Consider the following 20,149-nt stretch of genomic DNA (forward strand, 5'->3'; position numbering starts at 1 on the left):
CAGAGCCGCTCCACGCACCCGCGGCTCCCTTCATATTGGAGATTTTGGCTGCATACCCAGGGGACGGGTGCTGCAGCCGCTTCCCAGCGGGAGAGCCGCATCCGCCGGCCGCTCCCCTCCCCGTGACGAAGCTCCCACTCGGCGTCGGCGGGCGTGGGACCGGGAATCCGGACGCGGGCGAGGCGTGGGGTGAGGAAGGGGGGGCGGGGGGGCGGCCTCGCCCTCCACTCCGCGCCGCCAGGGGGCGCGCCGGGCGCCGCGCGCCCGCCCGACTGCGGCACGGCGCGGCCACGTGAGCGGGGGCGGGGCCGGCGAACGGGCGCGCGCCGGCGCGGTGAGGTCAGACGTCGTTGGCGCCGGCTTGGCCGCCCGCCATCTTGGCCCCTGTGTGGAAGCGGCTGAGGCGCGGCGGCGCGGCGCCGGGAGCAGCAGCGGCTTCGCCGAATCCAGGAGTCGTCCCTCACCCCACCCTCCCCACCCCTGTCCCCCGACACGGGGAGGCCTGGAGCGCCGGCTTGCCGCGCTGCGCGCCAGGTAAGCGGCGGCGATTCCGCTTCCCGGCAGCGCCTCGCGGACCGGCGCCGGGCGGAGCGGGTGAGCGGCCTGCGCCGCATGGCCGCGGGCGGGGGCGGCTTCCGCTCGGCCTGGTGGCGGCGGCGGGCCCGCGGCCGGCGGAGAAGGGGGTGCCTGCGGGGGCCAGCACCCCGCTACCCACTGCGGCCGGGCAGAGGGAGGCGGTGCGGCGCTGGGCCCGGGGCGGGCAGGCCGGGCTGCCCTGAGCCGAGCCGCGCCGCACCACACCGTATCGCCGCCTGGGGCCGGCCGCACCCCGCGGCGAGCAGAGAGCCGGGCCTCGCCCGGGGGCGGCGGCGGGAGTTGCAGTGGTGCGGGCGGCTGAGGGCCGCTCTTGCGGGTGTGCTGCTTTCTTCTCCCGCTCTCCCTCCTGTCCCCCGTTTCCCTCCCCCGCCCTTTCTTTCTTAACGGCTCCAGCTCTCGCTCTCTGTCGAGGGAGGTTACTCCAGAAACGTGCCGGCCCCTTCGTGCGTTTGCGCTCACTTTGTGGCTGTGATTCTTCCTGCAGAAACGCGGGGGAGGGGAGCTTTTTCTTACGGGATGCTGGAGGCACATGCAGGGCACGGGGCTCTGGTTTTCTAACCGTGAAATATTCATTCACGGTTCTTGAGGTGCCCAGTAAAAGGCTGTTCCTGGGTTGTTTGATCTAGGACTGAGTGGAGCACTGTTCAGGAGGGTATTGTTTCTGCTCCTCGGGATGAAATTTGTAGGGGTGGGGTAAGCAGAGTGAGGGATGTTATTGATAGCCTTTAAAGGATGGTGTGAGCGTGGTTAGATGACACGGCTAAAATTCAGGCAGTTACTCTGCAGTGGGCATAATGCAACGGGCATGATGGGAGCCATCACCTAGGGATGCAGGGATTGGAAATCTTGGGGTAAAAATGGCCGGGATAGTTTCCGGTTCAGGCCCTTATTATGGGGAAGGGGAGCCTGCATGACAGCGTGGTGCTGGGCATTGAATGTAACATTTTTTTTCTGTTTCTTTCCTTTTTGTGTCTCACGCGTCTTGTAAGCTTGTTCCTTTGTGAAAGGTCTTGAACTCTATATCATTGAGGAAGGACTGTTTTTTCTTGTCATGCTTTGATTACTAGGGTCAGATGGGTACAGTGGTAGAAATTAGCATTATTTCCCACAGAGGGATCAGGACTCTAATTTTTAATAGCTTCGTTTCTTCCACAGTGAGACATCAGGCCTACCCATTGGGGTAGTGTCCTAAGAGCTCTGCTCAGACAAGAAACTGCTTTTGAAGGGAGGAGGAAACAGGACATGATCTCATTTGTCCATCAGTGAGAAACAAAGGGATTACCGTTTAATACTGACTGCCAGGAGCTGAACGGCTGTGCCTAGAGAATTTTTCTTCAAAGTTAATTTTGGAGCGTTTCAGTGCAATTCTGCTACAGTCTCCTCGGGACTAAGGAACCTTAGAGTTTTGGGAGTTATTTGAACTTGGTGAATGTTCAATGAAAAGGCAATTTGTCCCTCAGGGTATTGTGTTCAGTGAGTGAGGAGTATAACTGCTTTGGTGGGAGCTGTGCACTTAAGAGGTGGCTGTTGAAACTGGAATGAAAGCTGGCGTAGGCCGGTGCTTGTGTGTGGAGACAAGGATTAGGCCTCTGTGTGTATTTCTGTCACCTAGAACTCTGCCTCGGTATGTATGTGTTTCCAGCGTAAAGTATTGCTTTGGTAAATAATAGTTTGTAAAATATGTATAAATCAATACACAGTCATTTCTGTGAGTTTTGCTAATAAAAATAGTCTGTCTCCTTGCAGTTTAGTAGCAATTTATAATTTCTTTGCTCTCAGTTAGACTTTGTAACAGGGATCCTAGCTTTTTGTAGAGCAACCTGTAAAAATAGTTACATCAGTCTACAGCTTTCCCTTGGTTGCTGGAGTGCTTGTTCAGTGGTATAGATTTATGGTGTGCATCTTCTGTAGGTCCTGTTTCCCCACATCCTGAAGTCTACTAGGGAAAGTGAAACGGGCCAAAATGAGCAAGGAAAAGATGATGCAGTTCAGAAGGGAGCTCGTGTAGGTTCTGTTCTGTCTGTCTGAATGAGTGCTGTATGTCAGTAAAGAGAGAGAATGTAAGTCAAAGAAGTGGATGTGTTGTTTGGGGTTGACTTTCGCCAGGTGTCCTAGGTTACTGAAAGTGCAAGCCCTTTATTCCAGAATATTTCGCAGGCTAACGAACGGGAGTGATGTGAGAGTGGAGAGAGAGAGTGGAAAATGCAGTCTTAAATACCATATAAGGATGGCATGGATAAGAGGCTTAGATGTGGAGACAGAAAGAAAAAGGTAGATCTTGCAGAAGGATTAAACTCTTGCATAGTATGCTGTTTCAGAGGAATGAACCGTTGTGTAGCATATTGGAGATGTGAGCAAAGAAAAAACATTCTTCTTCCTTTTCTCGAAGGAAGAGTGAGACATCTTCAAAGGCTGTACACAGTAATGGAGGGGTTGGGGGGAGGGGGGGGACCTCCACCCTGACAATGCACCACCTTTCCACTAGTTGGGGATGGATATTGGGCTTGTAATGACGGGACTGCCAGCAGTATTTTACTGGTAGAACCAGTTGTGCATCTTCCGTAGCAAATTTTTTCTTCGCACAGCTTCATGCCCTCATTTTTTTCGGGTCTGGGTTTCACAGAACCCTGTAGAAACTTCTCGTGGGTGAAGGCAGGTGTAAAAATGAAAGCTGAGATTTGTGTGAGGAGATGGGAGGAAATAATACTGTGTGCATGTTGGTGAAACAAAAATGGAGTGGACAGAAGTCTTAAAAAATGCATAAAGAGCAGAGGAAGATGAAGTCCTAATAAAAATCAGATGAAGACAGCTTTTATGTCTGTGAAGAACAGGCTAACAGAAATAGACTGTTTTTATTACAAATACCTCAACCATTACATAACATTCTAACTAAATGCTAACGAACTAGTCTGTTACAGATTGCAAACACGTATTAAAGGGAGAAGCTGTGTATCATTCGTACTGTTCATGTTTTTATATATCTGACACTGTCTTGAATAACGATAAATTTACACTGCAGAATCAACGTTATGGTGTGATGATGATAATAAATTTTAACTGATACGTATTTGAACATAATGCGGGGGACACTTTCAGGGGCTTGCAACACCAGAGACACCAGTTGCTGCACTTCAGATATATCAAATGCACAAGTAGTGGCTGAAGAGGAGTCTATTAAATATCTCTTTAACTCAACATACAGCTAATTCCTAAGTGAAATGGCAGCTTTACTCAATTTTTAGTTAGCTGGGATATAAGATGTAGCTTGTCGTGCTCAGAGATACCAAATGGTTTTTCATAGTAAAACCAGCCATGGCTAGATTGCCCACTTGAGCCACGCTGCTTGCTTAAGCTAGCAAATCAAACTTTCTCTGCTTAGAAATGCAAACCTTTCAGAGTCTCCTCTTTAAACCATGTATACTGCTACAGCTTGTTTTAAAATTAATATTTTGTAAGCATATGACCTTAGTATTCCTAAATTTTAGTATTTGTAAATTTTAACTTATGCTTTAAATAAACTGTAGACTTAAATTGTATTTGCAGGAGTAATAGTTTAAGTTGTTCTTGGCAAAAGAAACGTTATTGAACTGATTTGAATCATCAGCTAAGGTGGAAGTGCAGGAACGTCCTAATTTTGTTTGAGAAGCCAATGATTTTCTCACAATTCAAGACTTGGTATGCTTTAGGATTTTATATATTTTTTTTTTCTATTTCAAAGTCATCATATATTCCATTGAAGGACCTCACTGTCCTTAGATCAATGCATTGATGCTTTCATTTTGCAAAAAATAATTTATTGTTTTTGCAGGACTTGTTTTATAGCAGTGTTTAGGACAGTCAGTGCTTTCTGTACAAGTGTATCTAGATGTGTAAATAGGTGCACAGTAGAAGTGTTGTAGTGATGAGGAACAATAACATTTTCTCTTGATAATGTGTGTAAATAATCTGTGGGAAAGATGCATTCTAGGAAGAAAAACTTACCTTTGGCTTGTGACGTAGCTATTGGATTGATTTGCTGGAGTCACCTTGGTTAGGAGATGTTTTTCATGCCACACATCAAGCTATCAACATGGACAGAGCTTTGTAGTATGCACTTACCTTTGGATAAAGAAAAGTTTCTTGATAAGTATTTTGATAATACATTAAGCCTTAATTATTTACCTACTGCATCTTGAAAGCACAGTATCAAGGGACATTTGGGATTTTTTTTTTCTAAGCAGAATAAACAGAGAACCAAGAGCAACTGAAGATGTCAAACTTCATCTGTAGCCATTTGGCAGATGCAGCTTAACCGATGGAAGATGGGTTCTGTAATGCAGAAAGGCAGATACATAAAACTGGGTGTACTGATAAGGCTTTTCTAATTTAGCCTTTAATATTTTTTTTTCTTCTTTTTTTTTTTTTTTTAAACAAAATATGACTGAATCCAATTTAAAGCAGAGGGCTGAAGTTGACCCTTGCTGTAATTAACCAGTGTTGTCCAGAACTGTTGTCAGTGTGGTTTTCCCAGCTGCATCTCTTATATGCTGATTATTCTTTCAGTGAAGGAAGAGGTGGTTTCTGTTCCAAAAAAAACTAGTGAGTCACAGGGAGAAAACATAAAACCGCAAATCCAGAGGATAACAAGCAGCAGGTAGAAGAGACTGCTTGTGAGCAGCTATGAGAGCTCTCCAAGCTGGACCAAACCAAGGAGTACATTCTACCACTTTTATATGCATGGGAGTCAAGTTTTTTTATTGTTGCTGTCAGTGGTGTATTATAAGATGGTTCATTTGTCAACCCTGTCTCTCACTGTCACAGTGGGAGTATCTTAAAAGCCTTAAAAACAGATATGCTGTAACTTCTCTTAGTACAGAGGAAACGTTATCATTATTTTTGATGTACGTGAATCATGTTAGGAATATGGTAGAGAGTTCCAGGCAACACAGAATTTGAATATTGAGCGAAGTGGGAAGTTTTGAAGGTGGTAACAAGTAGCTTAATTCGTTACATAAGTGATTAGAGTAACTGGTTTTGAACGTTTTTTTTCGTCATGCTAAGGATCTACAGAAGTCCATGTAAAATGATTTATTCTCTATGTTTGTACTGTTGATGAGTGTACTTCCATCTTTAGGTTGGACCCGAAAGTATCTTGAGAAGGTGAACAGAAGAAAGTTGGAAAAAATAGCTAGAGAAGAAGGAAATCATTTTGACACATCTATTCTAAAGAGGAATGAAAATCCTTAAGGATGTAGCCGTAGAGTGGTTCTTGTGCACTTCCAAAATACTCTGAAAGAGCTCATGAACAGAAGAGCTTGCCCAAACATTATTTCAAAGCAACATCAAAGTGATTTCTGAAGTTGAAAACCTTAGATGTAACTATTTATGTTACTTAAGGACTGATCTATGAATAGGGCCTTTGGAAAAACAAGTTTTGTATTTAAACTTTTACTTACTTGCGGCTGAGGTCAGGAGTACATTAAAGGTGCAGAAAGGTATGATGTGGAGAGAAAGCCACTGCTCAAAGTGGTTTTGCTTCCTTGGGAGGAATGCTGAAACTGTCACTTCCTCTGTCAAAAAGTGTTAATTATTACAACGGGGCTTGGAAGTTGTGGTGAAGGAGCAGGAAATGGAAGTCTTAAAAAAGACTCTTAGAGTTATTCACAGCAAGGATAGACTTTACATTTGTCTCTTAATCTGTCCTACCATCTTGTGCCGTCCAGTTCAACATGGGGTGAGAGGAGAGGGTTAGAAGTATGCCACCAGTTTAAATGGCATATTGTTTCAGAATTTGTAATAAAAGTGCAAGGGCTTTTGCAGTAAGTATTAAAACAAAAGGGAAAAAAAAGAATCTGTGGAGAGATGGATAATTTTAAATGATTGCAACTTCTGCTGCTCATGTGTAAGGAATTTGGTCTGTTTTCATGTACCTATTGATTATCTTTCATCAGCTTCCTAAAAGGAGGTGTTTTGCACCAAACACTGACTTAAGGAGTCAACTCTTGTTCAGCTCAGCTGTTGCTTCTGGTAACTTACCCTAGACAACTGCCTGCAGAGGAACAGATCCTGAGCACTGTTCAGCCTGCAGCTGGAATCAGATCCGCTGAAGAGCAGCGGTAAGGGAAGTGCAGCTCGCTGGTACTCTGTATGTTTAGAAATAAGATAAAATCCAGTAATATGTGGAGACTTCTTGCTCATTCCTTTTTTGCTGTAGGCTGCAAGCAATTCTGTTTCGTTTATTCTTGCAAATGGATCCTGAAACCCACCATCATCACCAGTTCCAATTGTTCCTTCCATGCAATTAAACCTAAATGTAGAAAGTGAAGTGCCAGCCATTTGAATGTTTTCAACACTCATTTGAACATTGGTGTGTCATCAGTTGTGTAGCTGCTTTTGCAGCCCCACAGTGGACTTCCCTTTTGTTCCCCTGTTCTCAGCCTGACAAAGCAACCATTAGTTGGGATGCCTCTAAGGAGGAGATGCCCCATGTCTGTTTCTGTGTGCACGGGGACAAAGGGTATGCTAGTATTTTTGCCTTTCCAGGCTTCTGCAGGATGGTGTGATGCAGCTGAGCAAGAAACAAGTGGTACTTGTGGCAGCATGTTAAGTGTGTTTGTAATTTTTTTTTTAAATGACTGGTTGTGATCTAAAACATTAACAGATGCCTTTATAGAGAGCAGCTGTGGTCAGGATAAACTGACCTAAATTCGTTTGTAGAAGGCCTAGTGAATAGATGTAACTTTCTCAGTTAAAAAATAATTCTGGTAGGTAAGACAATTCACATTATTTTTCTGTATTCGGAGAAAAGTACTGCCTACCAACCTACTATTTGAATATTGTACTTTGGTAGCAGGTACATTACTTGTTTCTGCAAGAGTGTATTCCCTTATCTTTTTCTCAAATAGGCAATGATTCAGTTTTGAGAGCTTTGAAGTTTTCTCCTTCTAAATAATGGAAATTTCTTTAATAAATGCTTTTGCAAATCTTGAAAATAAAAATCTCATTTGGCATCTGCAAGTTGAAAAGCTAAATTGGGTGAAAGCACTTACATTGTTCTGTTCCCAGAAGTAATGAGAACGCATCTCATTATAATTCTCTATTTAATTGTATAGAAGCTGTTCTTATATTTTTTTTTCCTGGTCCTGGCTTCCTTCCAGCACTTCAGAACTCTTGCCACAATTAAAACTTTACAATTTAAAAAAGTTTCTTAACCAACTGCATGAAACTGGAAAAGAAAAAAATCCGCCTGGCGAAAAAAAATTGCCCTAATAGTTAGTGATGAAGAAGTCTTGTAAATAAATTGTCAGGCTAAGAAGGAATAAAATAGCCTGCCTTAAAAGTGAGCTATGAAGAAGTTTTGGATCTTGCATTTTCAGAAATGAATATATTTTTAGTTGAAATGTATTCCGTAATCTTGCAAAACATCTAAATTATTCTAATTTATGTTTGAGGATTATCAGAACACAACAAGAATAGCTGTGTTGTGTTAGTGCATTAGCTTTATGGCGTGCTAGTTCTGACTTATGTGTGGCACACGCTGTCAGTCTCTTTACTGGAATATCTTGAAAAATCCTTTCTGGCAAAGAAGCTACTTAAATGTACTTTGATAACTTGAAAATGGGCTGGTTCTTGAGGTTCTACTACAGTACAGTTACGAGTAGTTATTAATCGTTGTCATTTTTACTTGAGTTGTAGTGGTGGTGGTAAGTTTATTTCCACTAGTGTGGTTTATGGTAGAACAAATGAGCTACAGGCTTGTAATACCAGTGAAGGTTATGGTATATTTTACATGGTGACTATAACCCACTGGTGAAATTTTAGTCTAGTAACTACTTTCTTCTTGTAGATTTTAGTCTTTTCAGGCTCTAGAAGCTATTTATTCATGTATCAGCGAGAAACAAGATTTGTTTTGCGTTGCTGCTTTATTGTGCCTCAACCTACACTGAGAATTGCTCTGAAAAGAATTGTAAGCTCATTCCACTAGCCTGTTAGTCGTTACTATTTGAGTTTTCCAGCAGACATACAGAGAGCTATTTCTTTAAGCATGGGTCCACATTGACTTCAGTAATCACTGGGAAGCTACCTGAGATGAATACAACCTTTCAAAACTGTGACTGTAGGAAGAGAAGCGAGATGTGCTGGATCAGTGTTGAGGTTGGTGTGTTTATACGAAGATCATTCTGATCCATTCCATTAGGGGTGAACGCTGAACCCAACATGCATTAGGTCTGGTGGCACATACGGGGTTTCTAACTCTTGTAGTTTTATAGTGCCTGTGACATGTGCAACTATGGTGTAAAACTTCAACCTTGAAGTCTGTTCTCTTTATTGTTTGGTTGTATGCAAATTCCATCAGTATATTAGCCTAAAGAGGTATCCCTCATGTTGCAAGGAAGTTTGAAAAAAATAAACAAAGTAAATTTTCTAAAGAGAGGCCAAATTAAAGTCACTTCTGTCTAAATTTTTTTTTAAGCCAGCCATTAATTTTTTTTTGCTACACAGAAGATTAGAGACTTGAGGTTGAGTCTGGACACTGCATGTTTCACTTCTTGAAGGTACTTGAATGGTGGAACAAGTATGGGAGAAGATTTCTGTAGGCTTATTGTGTGCCTAAAGGTCCTTCTGTTGGAGATAACAGATGTTGGATTTTCAGTTCAGAATTGCAATGTAAATATTCTAAGCAGAATTGTTTTTTAGGGAACTTGTGTATTTAACTTAATACAAACTGTATAGTTACTCTTCAGTTTACTCAACTGTACTTCATATGTTTGGGGGAGAGTATGTCTGGCTTTGTATGAGTGGTGGATCATGAGGGTGCAGTGATAAGTCTGATGATACTCAAGACTAGCAAGTTGTAGGCAATAGTAGAGGCTTTCTTGCTGAAATTCAGTGGTGATTCTTGTACCCTTTTTCGTTACCTAACTTCTGATAATTCAAAGAATTAGGTTGCTGCTGCTGCTTTCTTCTGAAGTTCTGGAAATAGTGTTTAATGTGACAGGTAAGAGAGGGGGGTTTGGAGCTTTAAGTTTGTCGTCTGTATTTAGGTTGAGGATACAAAATACATTGAGGGAAGTTTCTTAATTTGACCTTGTTTTATACTCGACTTTTATACTTTTTGAAATTGATCTCTATTTTAATAAAACTTATCTTTAAAATACAACATCATTGTCCTTCCTCTACAGAGGATGTAAATTCACTATAAAACTGACTAGAAAGAGTGAAAACCTTAATGTAAGGACATAGGAGCAGTAGTCTGAGGAAATATTTTTTCCCTTCTGGGAAGAAGGGCACGGGTTGGCTATTAGTTGGTCCTGAACTCCCTTTAAGTCACCTGTTCATCTGCTGCTGCTTAGTAGGTGTCTGCAACTCCAGACCTCATTCACTGCCTGTTGCTGGGAAGCAGCTTTTGCTTCCTTAGGTTGTCTCCTCTGTGGTGATATCCTGCCTGCCTCCTTACAAATTTTGTTTGTTGCCTGGGAAGCCCCAACACTACCTCTTGAGCTTGTTTGTAGCCGAGTAGCTACAAAATAAACACTAACTATTTTGCTGGCCCATGATGAGTTTCTAAATGGCAACAGTGAAACTACCCTTAAAAAGTTGCTAGCCACTGTGCTGATTTGAGTCACAGAGTGGGAACTTTAGCTCAAATCTTACTGGACTTAAGTTCCTACACGGTTAACTGTAGCAGGTGGTAGATGCCTAAATAGATTCAAAGGGCATGGCTTTAGTCTGAAATCTAAACTGAAATTTAATTTCAGTTAATCAGCCTCTTCCAGTGAGAGAGGTGGTACCAGTGGTTTGTCCTCCTAGCTTTTTTCCTTAGAAAATATTTTTTTTCTTTGAAGCGTTTCTTTATTATTTTTTCTGCCTTATATGATAAAGATTTGAAGACCTGCATTGGATGTTACTGCAGCCAAAAGAATTCTGTGTAGGGCTTTGGAGATAACCTTACTTTTAGTTTCAAGAGAATTTGCTGTGCTTGAGTATGTGTTTGTAAATTTGAACTTACACTTTACAGCAAAGAATTGTTTAAAAAAGTTAGGTAGTCATTGGTTGTCTCTTAATACCTTAACATCATTTAAGACCTGCTGTCTTTGTACATCTCAAACATGGCTTTTTGTTCTTTGATAATTTGTAGCATGTTTTCTATAGCCAGTCTTGTGCTATTTATATTAAATGTTCGATTGATAGCACTTTGTATATTTTAGATCTTAATCTTCTCTGTGATAAAACTGGGTTTGTGTTTAAAATATGGAAGAATCTACAGCTAGAAGAGTACTTAAAAGTGTAATTATAAAACTAAAGTAGACAGAGGTATTACATCTTCTGCATATACAATAGTTGAGAACCGAATAAAATTTTTAGGGAGGTGCTTACTTAATGGCAGGATTTTATAAGAATAGCTGCATTTCTGTTTGAGTTCCTCTTTACATTATTTCCTCTTTTCTAAAAGGCAAAAGTAAGTATAAGACTGTTGATGAACAGCTTGTCTTATCCAGTAGAAAGTGGAAGACCGAAACTGGGCCACTGGGAGAAAGTGACATACATAAACATTGAAAGGGTTGAGTCCCTAGGTAACACTATTGCCTTAGATAATGTTTCAATAGTATTTGTCAAAATATCGAGCAGCTTTATTTAATACTCTGAATATAAACATGCAAAAAAAAATATCCTCAAGCTAAATTAAATTTAAAACTGTCCTTTCCTTTCCCAGTGTTCTTAACTAATCGTACTGGCATCAGTACTGGCATCATTCTCCCTTGAGGGGAGGGGACCATAACTCCTCTGTTACCTGAAGTCACTTCAGAAGGAGACAATTTCGTGAAGAGTACAGGTACCAGATATTATCTTAGTTAAAAGGCAGAAGCTGTGTGTCACAGGAAAATATTTAGTGCTTTTTGGACAGTTTTACTGCCAGTGTGAGTATATCCTGCCTGTGGCTTTTTGATCCGTTGTTATATGGACGCATTTAAAAAGACATACTCATCATGATTGATCCTGTGGACCAAGCTTCTTTTGGCAGGGCTGTTCCACAGGAGTGTGGTTTCTGTGGATGTTAAGTGACTTATTCATGCATATATAGTTAAATATATTTTCAAATCTGTGGATAGAGACAAATTTGAGGTTTGCCTGGTTGCTGTCCTTTTATCTCTGATTTTTACTCCAGCCGGCTGCTCTAAACTCATTTTTCCTTTTGTTCTGAAGAGCGCACTGGGAAAGAAAGGAATATAACTGACAGATTATTTTAGTCCATGCTAATATTTTTCTACTGCAGAATGTGTCCTTAAAGTTTATTTTTAAAGTTTTAATCACTGCTGTTAGTGCAATGTTAGACTTGAGAGACTCCTAATGAAAGTTCTCTGAGATGTTACCATTTGGCTGGTTGTCCTTGTTGGAAGGCTTTATTCTAGGTGACTAGTATTTCTCACAGAAGACAATTCAACAATCTGCCTTCCAGTGTTTCTAAGGCAGCAAAAGATATGCTTACTCTATAGATTGCTACCATATGCTTTGTGGTAAAGTTAGTTTCTGTGTAGACTTTTTGTGGGTGGCTAATTTTGGTTGTTTTTCATTGCTTATCTTAGTAGCTCTATTTAGACTGTTGTTAGGTGTTTCTTAGAACTGATGCAGACATATTAAGGATGCTCATTTCTGGCATCCACAAACTGCATTTTTATAAGATGCATCTGTGTGATAATGTCCTAAAATGGGGTTCTTCTGTCATGATCTGTTTTCCACCTGATATAGCTAGTTTTGGTAGTGTTTTGGAAAGACTTTCTCAGGTTTTAAAGGGGAGTAATTTGAAGAATGATAGAACTAGCAAAGCCTGCTTCACTGCAGCTTTGTCTCGTGACAGAGTGGTTTGGTTTTAAAGAGCAAAACTCATTTTAATTTTCCGTTTGGTGGCCATTAGCAGTACTCCTCTGTAGATTGTCTAGTGCCTCAGGGATTGGCCTGTGCTACAGTTTTTCCTCTGAGGTGATGGATGCAGAAGAGATGGTGGTTAAAAGGGTTTTCCTTTCTTACTCAGCCACCTACCTTCACTGAATTTATAGAACCAGTGCAATCTTTGCATTGTGTACTCTCTTTGAAGCTCTACTGAAAACCAATGAGCCCAAAATCTAGAGATGGGGAGGAAAAAATTGAGATGGAAATGTGTATTAGCCTGACTTTATACGGAAATAAAATTTATTATGTATCTTGTTCAAGAGTGAGTTGTAGTGAGATCTACCCAGAATTCCATGAAGATCTGGAGAGCTTCTGTTCTCTGGCCATAGAGCGATGTCTGAGGTAAATTAAATAGAAGTTCAGAAGTCCCCCAAATCTCTACTGTAGTTTTCAGCCTGCTCAGCAGCAACCTAGTTAACAGTGAACCCTACTGCAAATAGCTTTCAGGGTAGGGGGAAAGGAGGAGGGAAATCGTAGAATCACTGAATAGAGTCATGGACTAGTTAGGGTTGGAAGGGACCTTTCAAGGCCATCTAGTCCAACCCCCCTGCAAGGAGCAGGGACATCTCCAACCAGATCGGGTTGCTCAGAGCCCTGTCCAACCTGGCCTGGAATGTTTCCAGGGATGGGCTGGCAAGCTGTTCATGTTCTACTACCCTCATTGTAAAAAAAATTCTTCCTTATATCCAGTCTGGATCTGTCTCCCTCTGTTTTAAAACCATTACCCCTTGTCCTATCACAACAGGCTCTGCTAAAGAGTTTCTCCTCATCTTTCCTGCAGGCCCCCTTTAGGTACTGGAAGGCTGCTATAAGGTCTCCCTGGACCCTTCTCTTCTCCAGGCTGAACATCCCCAACTCTCAGCCTGTCCTCATAGGAGAGGTGCTCCAGCCCTCTTACCAGCTTTGTGGCCCTCCTCTGGACTTGTTCCAACTGGTTCACATCCTTGTTATGTTGAGGACTCCAGAGCTGGACGCAGTACTGCAGGTGGGATCTCACCAGGGTGGAGTAGAGGGGGAGAATCCCCTCCCTCGATCTGCTAGCCACGCTTCTTTTGATGCAGCCTAGGATGTGGTTGGCTTTCTGGGCTGCAAGTGCACATTGCCAGCTCATGTTGAGCTTCTCGTCCGCCAACACCCCCAAGTCCTTCTCCTCAGGGCTGCTTTTGATCTGTTCTCCACCCAGCCTGTATTTGTGCCTGAGATTGCCCCAACCCATGTGCAGGACCTTGCACGTCGCCTGGTTGAACTTCATGTGGTTCACATGGACCCACCTCTCTGGCCTCTCAAGGTCCCTCTGGATGGTATCCCTTCCCTCCAGTGTGTTGACCACACCACACGGCTTGGTGGTGCTGGCAGACTTGCTGAGGGTGCACTCTATTCCACTGTCCGTATTGCCAACAAAGATGTTAAACAGGGCTGGTCCCAATACCGACCCCTGAGGAACACCACTCGTCACCATTCTTCTGATCTTATAGGCTTTTTTGTTAGATACTTTGATTTGACAGAGACTTTTGCTGCTTTAAGTGTTACTAGAGGTTTCTGAAGCTTATTTTCATGTCATATTAAGCTGACTAGCGCTGAAGCTATTAAGAATTCTTACTAGTGGAATAAATGGCCAAAACGTTTTTGTTTGTGGTTTTTTTAAGTAAAAATTGAACCTGAAAACTTCAGTCCCAGATCACACAGTTGTTTTTCAGAATTTAATATCCAGCTGCAGATTATGCTTAGGGTTTACAGTTAGGAGGCAACTTCAACAAAGTTCTAGAATCTAAATGTACCAGACTTAGAGTTTAAATGAAACCTTTCCTTTCTAGATGAAATTTTTTATGCCACATTATTTATCTGAGATTTTGAGTGCAATGGTCTTTTGAAATTAATAACACTGAATTTGGGAACATCTGCCTGTAACGTCAATCAAGCATGCAGCAGAAAGCTTCATTTTTTTCCCAGTTGTGTTATTTAGTTCCAGAACTTAGCAGAACCACATTCTTCAGTGTGCCAGAAATAAAGCTGTTCTAAGAGGAGTGAAGTTATAGCTGGATACGAATGACAAATTTGTATATGATGTTTTTGCCCCTTAACTACTTTTAGTGTGCTTAAAATAGTGTATGAAAAGTCTTTCTGGATTTGTTTCTTGTTTTCTGTTTTGAGAGGTGCTAATGTGTCCCAGTTTTGAATAAACTTTCATGTAGTATTTTTTATGATATTTCCCACTTCACAGATGGGCATTTGAGGCACGAAGAGTTGAAGGATCTAGGAAATCTTCAGCAAGTTTTAGCCTTGAATGGTATGCTTTGCCTTAAATTCTACCTCATCCTCCAAATTTAGCCAAAATATAGCCCTTGGAGTAGAGGTGGCAGGGACTAGATATCCTGGCTGTGTTGCATAGGGAATGTAGGAATGATTCTAGTATTTACTTAACATTTTTGAGACTTAAAAATCCTGGGAAGCCAAGGTACAGGTTACCTGTCCTAACTGATTGTGTGCTTGTAGGCTAAATAGGTTTGGGGTGTGGGATTTAAGAAGATAGGACTGCACAAAAGATAACTGTGATATTGCTGAAGAAGTCTCTTGACATGTTACATTTACGTAAAAAATAAAGACTCTAGAAGTTTAAAAAATACAGCTTATAAAGTGCGAATCTAGAGGGTTTGTAATGTGGTTGTCTGTGCTTGTATCAGCTAGGATAGAATGTCTGAAAAACAGAGGAGTAGCAATCCTTCTCCCAAAGGTGAGGAATGGTGTGTGCGGTCTCAAACGTGTACAAAACATATTAAGTGGAAGACCATAACCTAAAGAATACAGTTATTTCCCATGGCAATAGTAAAAGTTGATCTGCCCCCATCAAAAATGGGGGATAAAGAAACTAACTTTCTACCTGAACCTTTACACAACTCTCTTCCCTTTTCCATGCCTGTCTGTACTTCTTCAGCAAGACAAGAAAATATCGTAGCTACACAGAATGCTGCTCTGTTCTCGCATGTGTGTAATACTGTTTTTTTGTGTGTATGATAAAACTATGAAATACTGAAATGGACATGGTGGGAGGGAAGAAAGGAAAACAGACAAGAATTGCTGACTTGACTTGTTAGATGTTTTAAGCTTATCACTCCAGTCCTCAAAATTGACCTCAAAATATGTGATACTTTCTTCCTTATTTAATCACATAATCACATAAGAACTTTTTTTCTGAAGTGAAGTCTGCTGTTGGTACTAAGGGAACGCTGCAAAGTTTACCTGTTGGAGCAAGTCCAGAGGAGGCCTACAAAGCTGGTTAGAGCCCCCCCTGCTATGAGGACAGGCTGAGAGTTGGGGATGTTCAGCCTGGAGAAGAGAAGGGTCCAGGGAGACCTTATAGCAGCCTTCCAGTACCTAAAGGGGGCCTGCGGGAAAGATGAGGAGAAACTCTTTAGCAGAGCCTGTTGTGATAGGACAAGGGGTAATGGTTTTAAAACAGAGGGAGACAGATCCAGACTGGATATAAGGAAGAATTTTTTCTACACTGAGGGTGCTGGAGCACTGGAACAGGTTGCCTAGAGAGGTGGTGGATGTACCATCCCCAGAAACATTCCGGGGCAGGTTGGACGGGGCTCTGAGCAACCTGATCTGGTTGGAGATGTCCATGCTCACTGCAGCGGGGTTGGACTGGGTGGCCTTGAAAGATCCCTTCCAACCCAAACACTTCTATGGTTCTGTATGGACTAGTATCCTTACATTCTATGTAAGTCATTTTGGGGAATTCTGAAATTATCAGGAGAGTTAGAACTTAGTGGAAAAGGCCTGTGTGGTACATATGAGGGTTTTATTTGCTGGTTTCTTATTATTACTTTAAAAATAGAATTCTACAGTCTGGAATATACTGCATTCTGTTTGCTTTTCTGCCAACTCTAAGTATCATTCCTTAACAGAGACCAGGATATCTCGAATTTGTGGTAGCTACTTGCTGTGCTAATTTCTGTAAACATGTTTCTGAGTTCACTGGAGGATCTAAATAAGCCAGCCAGTTGCAGTCTGGAAAAATAGTCTGGTGCAGAAATTACAGTAATAATTTTGACCTTTAAATCTTAAGGCCACAGTGAAGGTCAGTTAACTTATTTGATAACATTACAGAGCAGCTGAAAGGTAATCTTTGCTCCAGAATTTTGGGAGCATTGTACCTTCTGTAATTATGCGCAATAGTAACTGTAGTCATTCAAAATGAACCATTGACTTCCTTAAATTTCTTAATACTGCAGTGAACTCTGCCAGCTGCTGTTATTGCTTGTACTGCTCCCTGTCCTTCTGTTCGCTGTCATGGTAGTTATTTAATTCTGGTATTTAATTCTGGTTCTGACATATTTTATATGTTGTTCAGAGGTATACAGCTGTCTCATGTTCTTACTCGTATGACAGTAAATCTAAACCTAGCAGACAGCAGCACTTTGCTTTTAAGGATTTGACTAATATAGTTCAGACTAACAGCTACCTTAATGATCATAGGAAAAGATACAAATATTAGGACAAATTGGGAATCACTTGACGAGTCTAGTATTTGCGAACCTATTGTATGTGCAAATTAAGCACGTCCTATGTTAAAATACCTTGTAGGTGGTGCTACAGAGGGAATAACTCCAGTGCTTCACTATAGGAATGTAGCATGTACAACTAAATTTTGGGTGAAAAGGCAAAGGTCTTGAAGCTGGATACGTTTCATGTGGCTCAAAACCGTACAATTATCTCTTTATAACTGTTGCTAGATGACACTGGGTGCTTGTTTAATGGCTGCCCTGGCACGTACGTGTGTTTGGAGATGGCCATGTGTATTCTTCAGAGGGAGGATTTGTCATCCCTGGCTTGACTACCTGGTCTAAAGTCTTAATTTTTGCAGGTATATCTTCTCTGGCAACAAGTATCAAGTCTAAACTTAGCTAAATATGAATATATTGACTGGCCTAATTCAAAAGAGCACTGTTTGCAGTGCTTTATTTATTTTCTACAAGTCGGATTACTGAGGAATGTGTAGTTTTAATCAATTAAAATATTCTGTGTCTTTTTCTTTGTGGTATAACTTCAGAAAAAAATTGTCCAAAAGTATGAATTTTAATACTATAAAAGACATAGAGCTCAGCTATCACGAGCAGACCAATTTTTGTAAATTTGATATAAAGGAACATTACTGGGGGACATGATCACTTCCTCCTGTTCTTTAAGCTATCAAATGTTGTAGAAAGAAAAATTGTCACAATTAGGATTTATCCGAGTATGAATTCTGTCTTGCTCTGTAAAGAAGAGAGTTATGGTTAAGATTTTCTGTGTTTCGAAAGTCCCAAGGCTTTGGGCAGTATTTATCCTAAATCATTTTCAAACTGCTTTCTGCTCTGCCTGCGTCTGTTAGGCCTTCACTGCTTTTGTGAGTGAGGGGGCAAGAAATTACCTGGGTCGTCATCTTTTTTTCTTTTTCTCTCTCTCTCTCTTTTTTTTTTTTTTTTAACCAACTTCTGGATTATTCGCCGTTGTGAAGCTACTTCTTGTTTACGAAATCTAGGTCTGGAATGAGTCTTGGGCTGAAAATTAAGACTGTGTATGAGTTGTTCTCACTTGAAAGAACATGCAAGCATAACGAAGTATCAAGTAATGATAGTGTATTACTTCATACGGTTATATATACACCTGAAAGTTTGTTTGCCACCCATGTGCTCCTGGTAATTATATGCCCAATACCTTCTCTGATGCTCCAGGATGATTGTGGTGGACTCTTTATCATAAATACAAGTCTGGGAGCAGTGGGTAGCAGGAGGATTGGAGGGAAAGAACCTGGCAGGTTCTTTCACAGATGTCTTTCTAAAGACCTTCTGATAAACTTGAGTTTCATAGAAGAAGAGGCTAATGCAGGACCTAATGTCTGATTTAGACTCCAGCTTGATAAACTAGTCTGTCTGGATTCAGGTCTCCAGACTTGCTGAAAGCTGTTCCATGGCCATGAAAAAAAAATAATAGCAAAGCTTGACATGTTGAATTGCAAATAAGTACTGGGGCAGTTGTGAACAGTGAATGGTTGCTTGAAATCTGCTTGACTGATAGCTCCAAAGATAACCTTGTATAAATTCTTATATCAGGCTGGGTTTTTTTTTTCTTCTTCCTTGTGCCTGTAATGATGTTTGAGTAGTTAGTTGTGGTTCCAGTCAAACCTTGCAGTCTCAATATGTAGTTTTTTGGGTAGATAACGGATGGTCTGACAGCCACATCCGAGGTCTGTTGTAATAGAGTAGCATCTGGCCCAAGTCTTACTGAAGCTGGACCATCCCATGGTTATTTGCCATCTTCATTTCTTAGCCTTGTTGATCATGGCTTGTAAATTGAGGTAGAAAGCAAAGGAGGGTGGGAATGTTATCATTCCTGTATGAATGAAACTTCCCTGATCTTTTGACATTGGTTAACGTCTGTCATGACCAAGTGCATGCTTTATTCTTTGGACTGCTTGCCCATGCAGACTTTTCCTAATACATGTGTGCCTTGCACGTGAATTGAGTTTCTTTTAAAGATCATCCAAGACTCTGAGTTTGACCAGGGAGTTTGCTGATCATTGAAGAGTGTCAGCAGGATGTACAGCTTTGTCTTGCTAATTGCTGTCTGCTCTTAGAACAAAGCACAAAAGTATTTGAGTGTACATGACTATTCTGGAATTCATAGGGAAATATATAAAAACTGTTATTGTAAGGGGGGTAGCAGGGTTTTTGGGTGGTGTTAAGATAAATTGACTATATAATGTTCTGTTTAAGTGAATGCTTACTTGTGCTCCTGCCTGATGGTGAGCAGCAACTTTGTCAAATTCCTTCTAAGAACTGGTGAAATATCAGTGATAATTACTAGCTTCATTTTCTCAAAGTCTGCTCTTCTGGGGGAAAGAGGGAGGAAAGGGATGACCTGCTCCAACAGCCCTGTAATTTACTGCTGTAAGAAGAATAGTGTAACTCTTGGTTTAAGGAATTCTTCACCCTCCCTATCTGAACATACTGTGTTCCTAGTTTTGAGAAAGAAAACTTCTAACTTTATGTATTTAATTTTTCTAGCTACTGAGTTCATAGTGATTTTAGTTGTGAAAAAAACAAGTTCTAGAAATACTGTACCACAGTTAATTATATCTCACTGCTTGGCTGAAGGAGTTGGTGAAGTAATTGAGTTTCTCCTGGTGGGAACTTACCACTTTTACAGAATTTGATATTACTTAAATGCTGACCTTCAGGATTTTGTGGCATTCAAGTTGTGAAGATGGAAATACTTCAAAATTACATAGTGTTACGTAAGGCTTGGGGTTCCTGGGACTAATGTATTCTGTGGCATCTCCAGTATGCTTAAATGAATCAGTGCAAAGAGTGTTAAATATGCTGTCCGTTTTCATTTTATGAACTCTATCTAAAGTATTGGCTTATATTCAAATTGTTTCACTTTTCTGGTGTTTTTCTTCTCAGGCGAATTTTGAGGGGTGAGCAGAAGGTACCAGACTAGATGAGTTTCCATCGAAATGTCGGAGAAGTCAGGCCAGAGTACAAAAGCAAAGGATGGAAAAACGAAGTATGCAACACTCAGTCTGTTTAATACTTACAAGGGAAAGTCACTGGAAACTCAGAAAACCACAGGTGAGTAA

General features: G+C 41.3%; 1 protein-coding gene across 11 annotated transcripts in view; it reads left to right on the forward strand.

Annotated features, from left to right (window-relative positions):
• Window positions 1-369: 369 nt before the first annotated feature.
• The window catches only part of PRRC2C (proline rich coiled-coil 2C), a 76,626-nt gene continuing 56,846 nt past the window's right edge, over window positions 370-20,149 (forward strand). For all 11 annotated transcript variants that reach the window (XM_086753233.1, XM_086753223.1, XM_086753227.1 and 8 more), the window contains exons 1-2: window positions 370-534; window positions 19,974-20,141. In XM_086753233.1, the coding sequence (XP_086609359.1) occupies window positions 20,027-20,141 (115 nt within the window). In that variant the 5' untranslated portion in view covers window positions 370-534; window positions 19,974-20,026. The remainder of the gene's footprint in view (window positions 535-19,973; window positions 20,142-20,149) is intronic.

Source organism: Chlamydotis macqueenii, chromosome 8, assembly GCF_036417535.1.
Source record: "Chlamydotis macqueenii isolate bChlMac1 chromosome 8, bChlMac1.mat, whole genome shotgun sequence".
NCBI lineage: Eukaryota > Metazoa > Chordata > Aves > Otidiformes > Otididae > Chlamydotis > Chlamydotis macqueenii.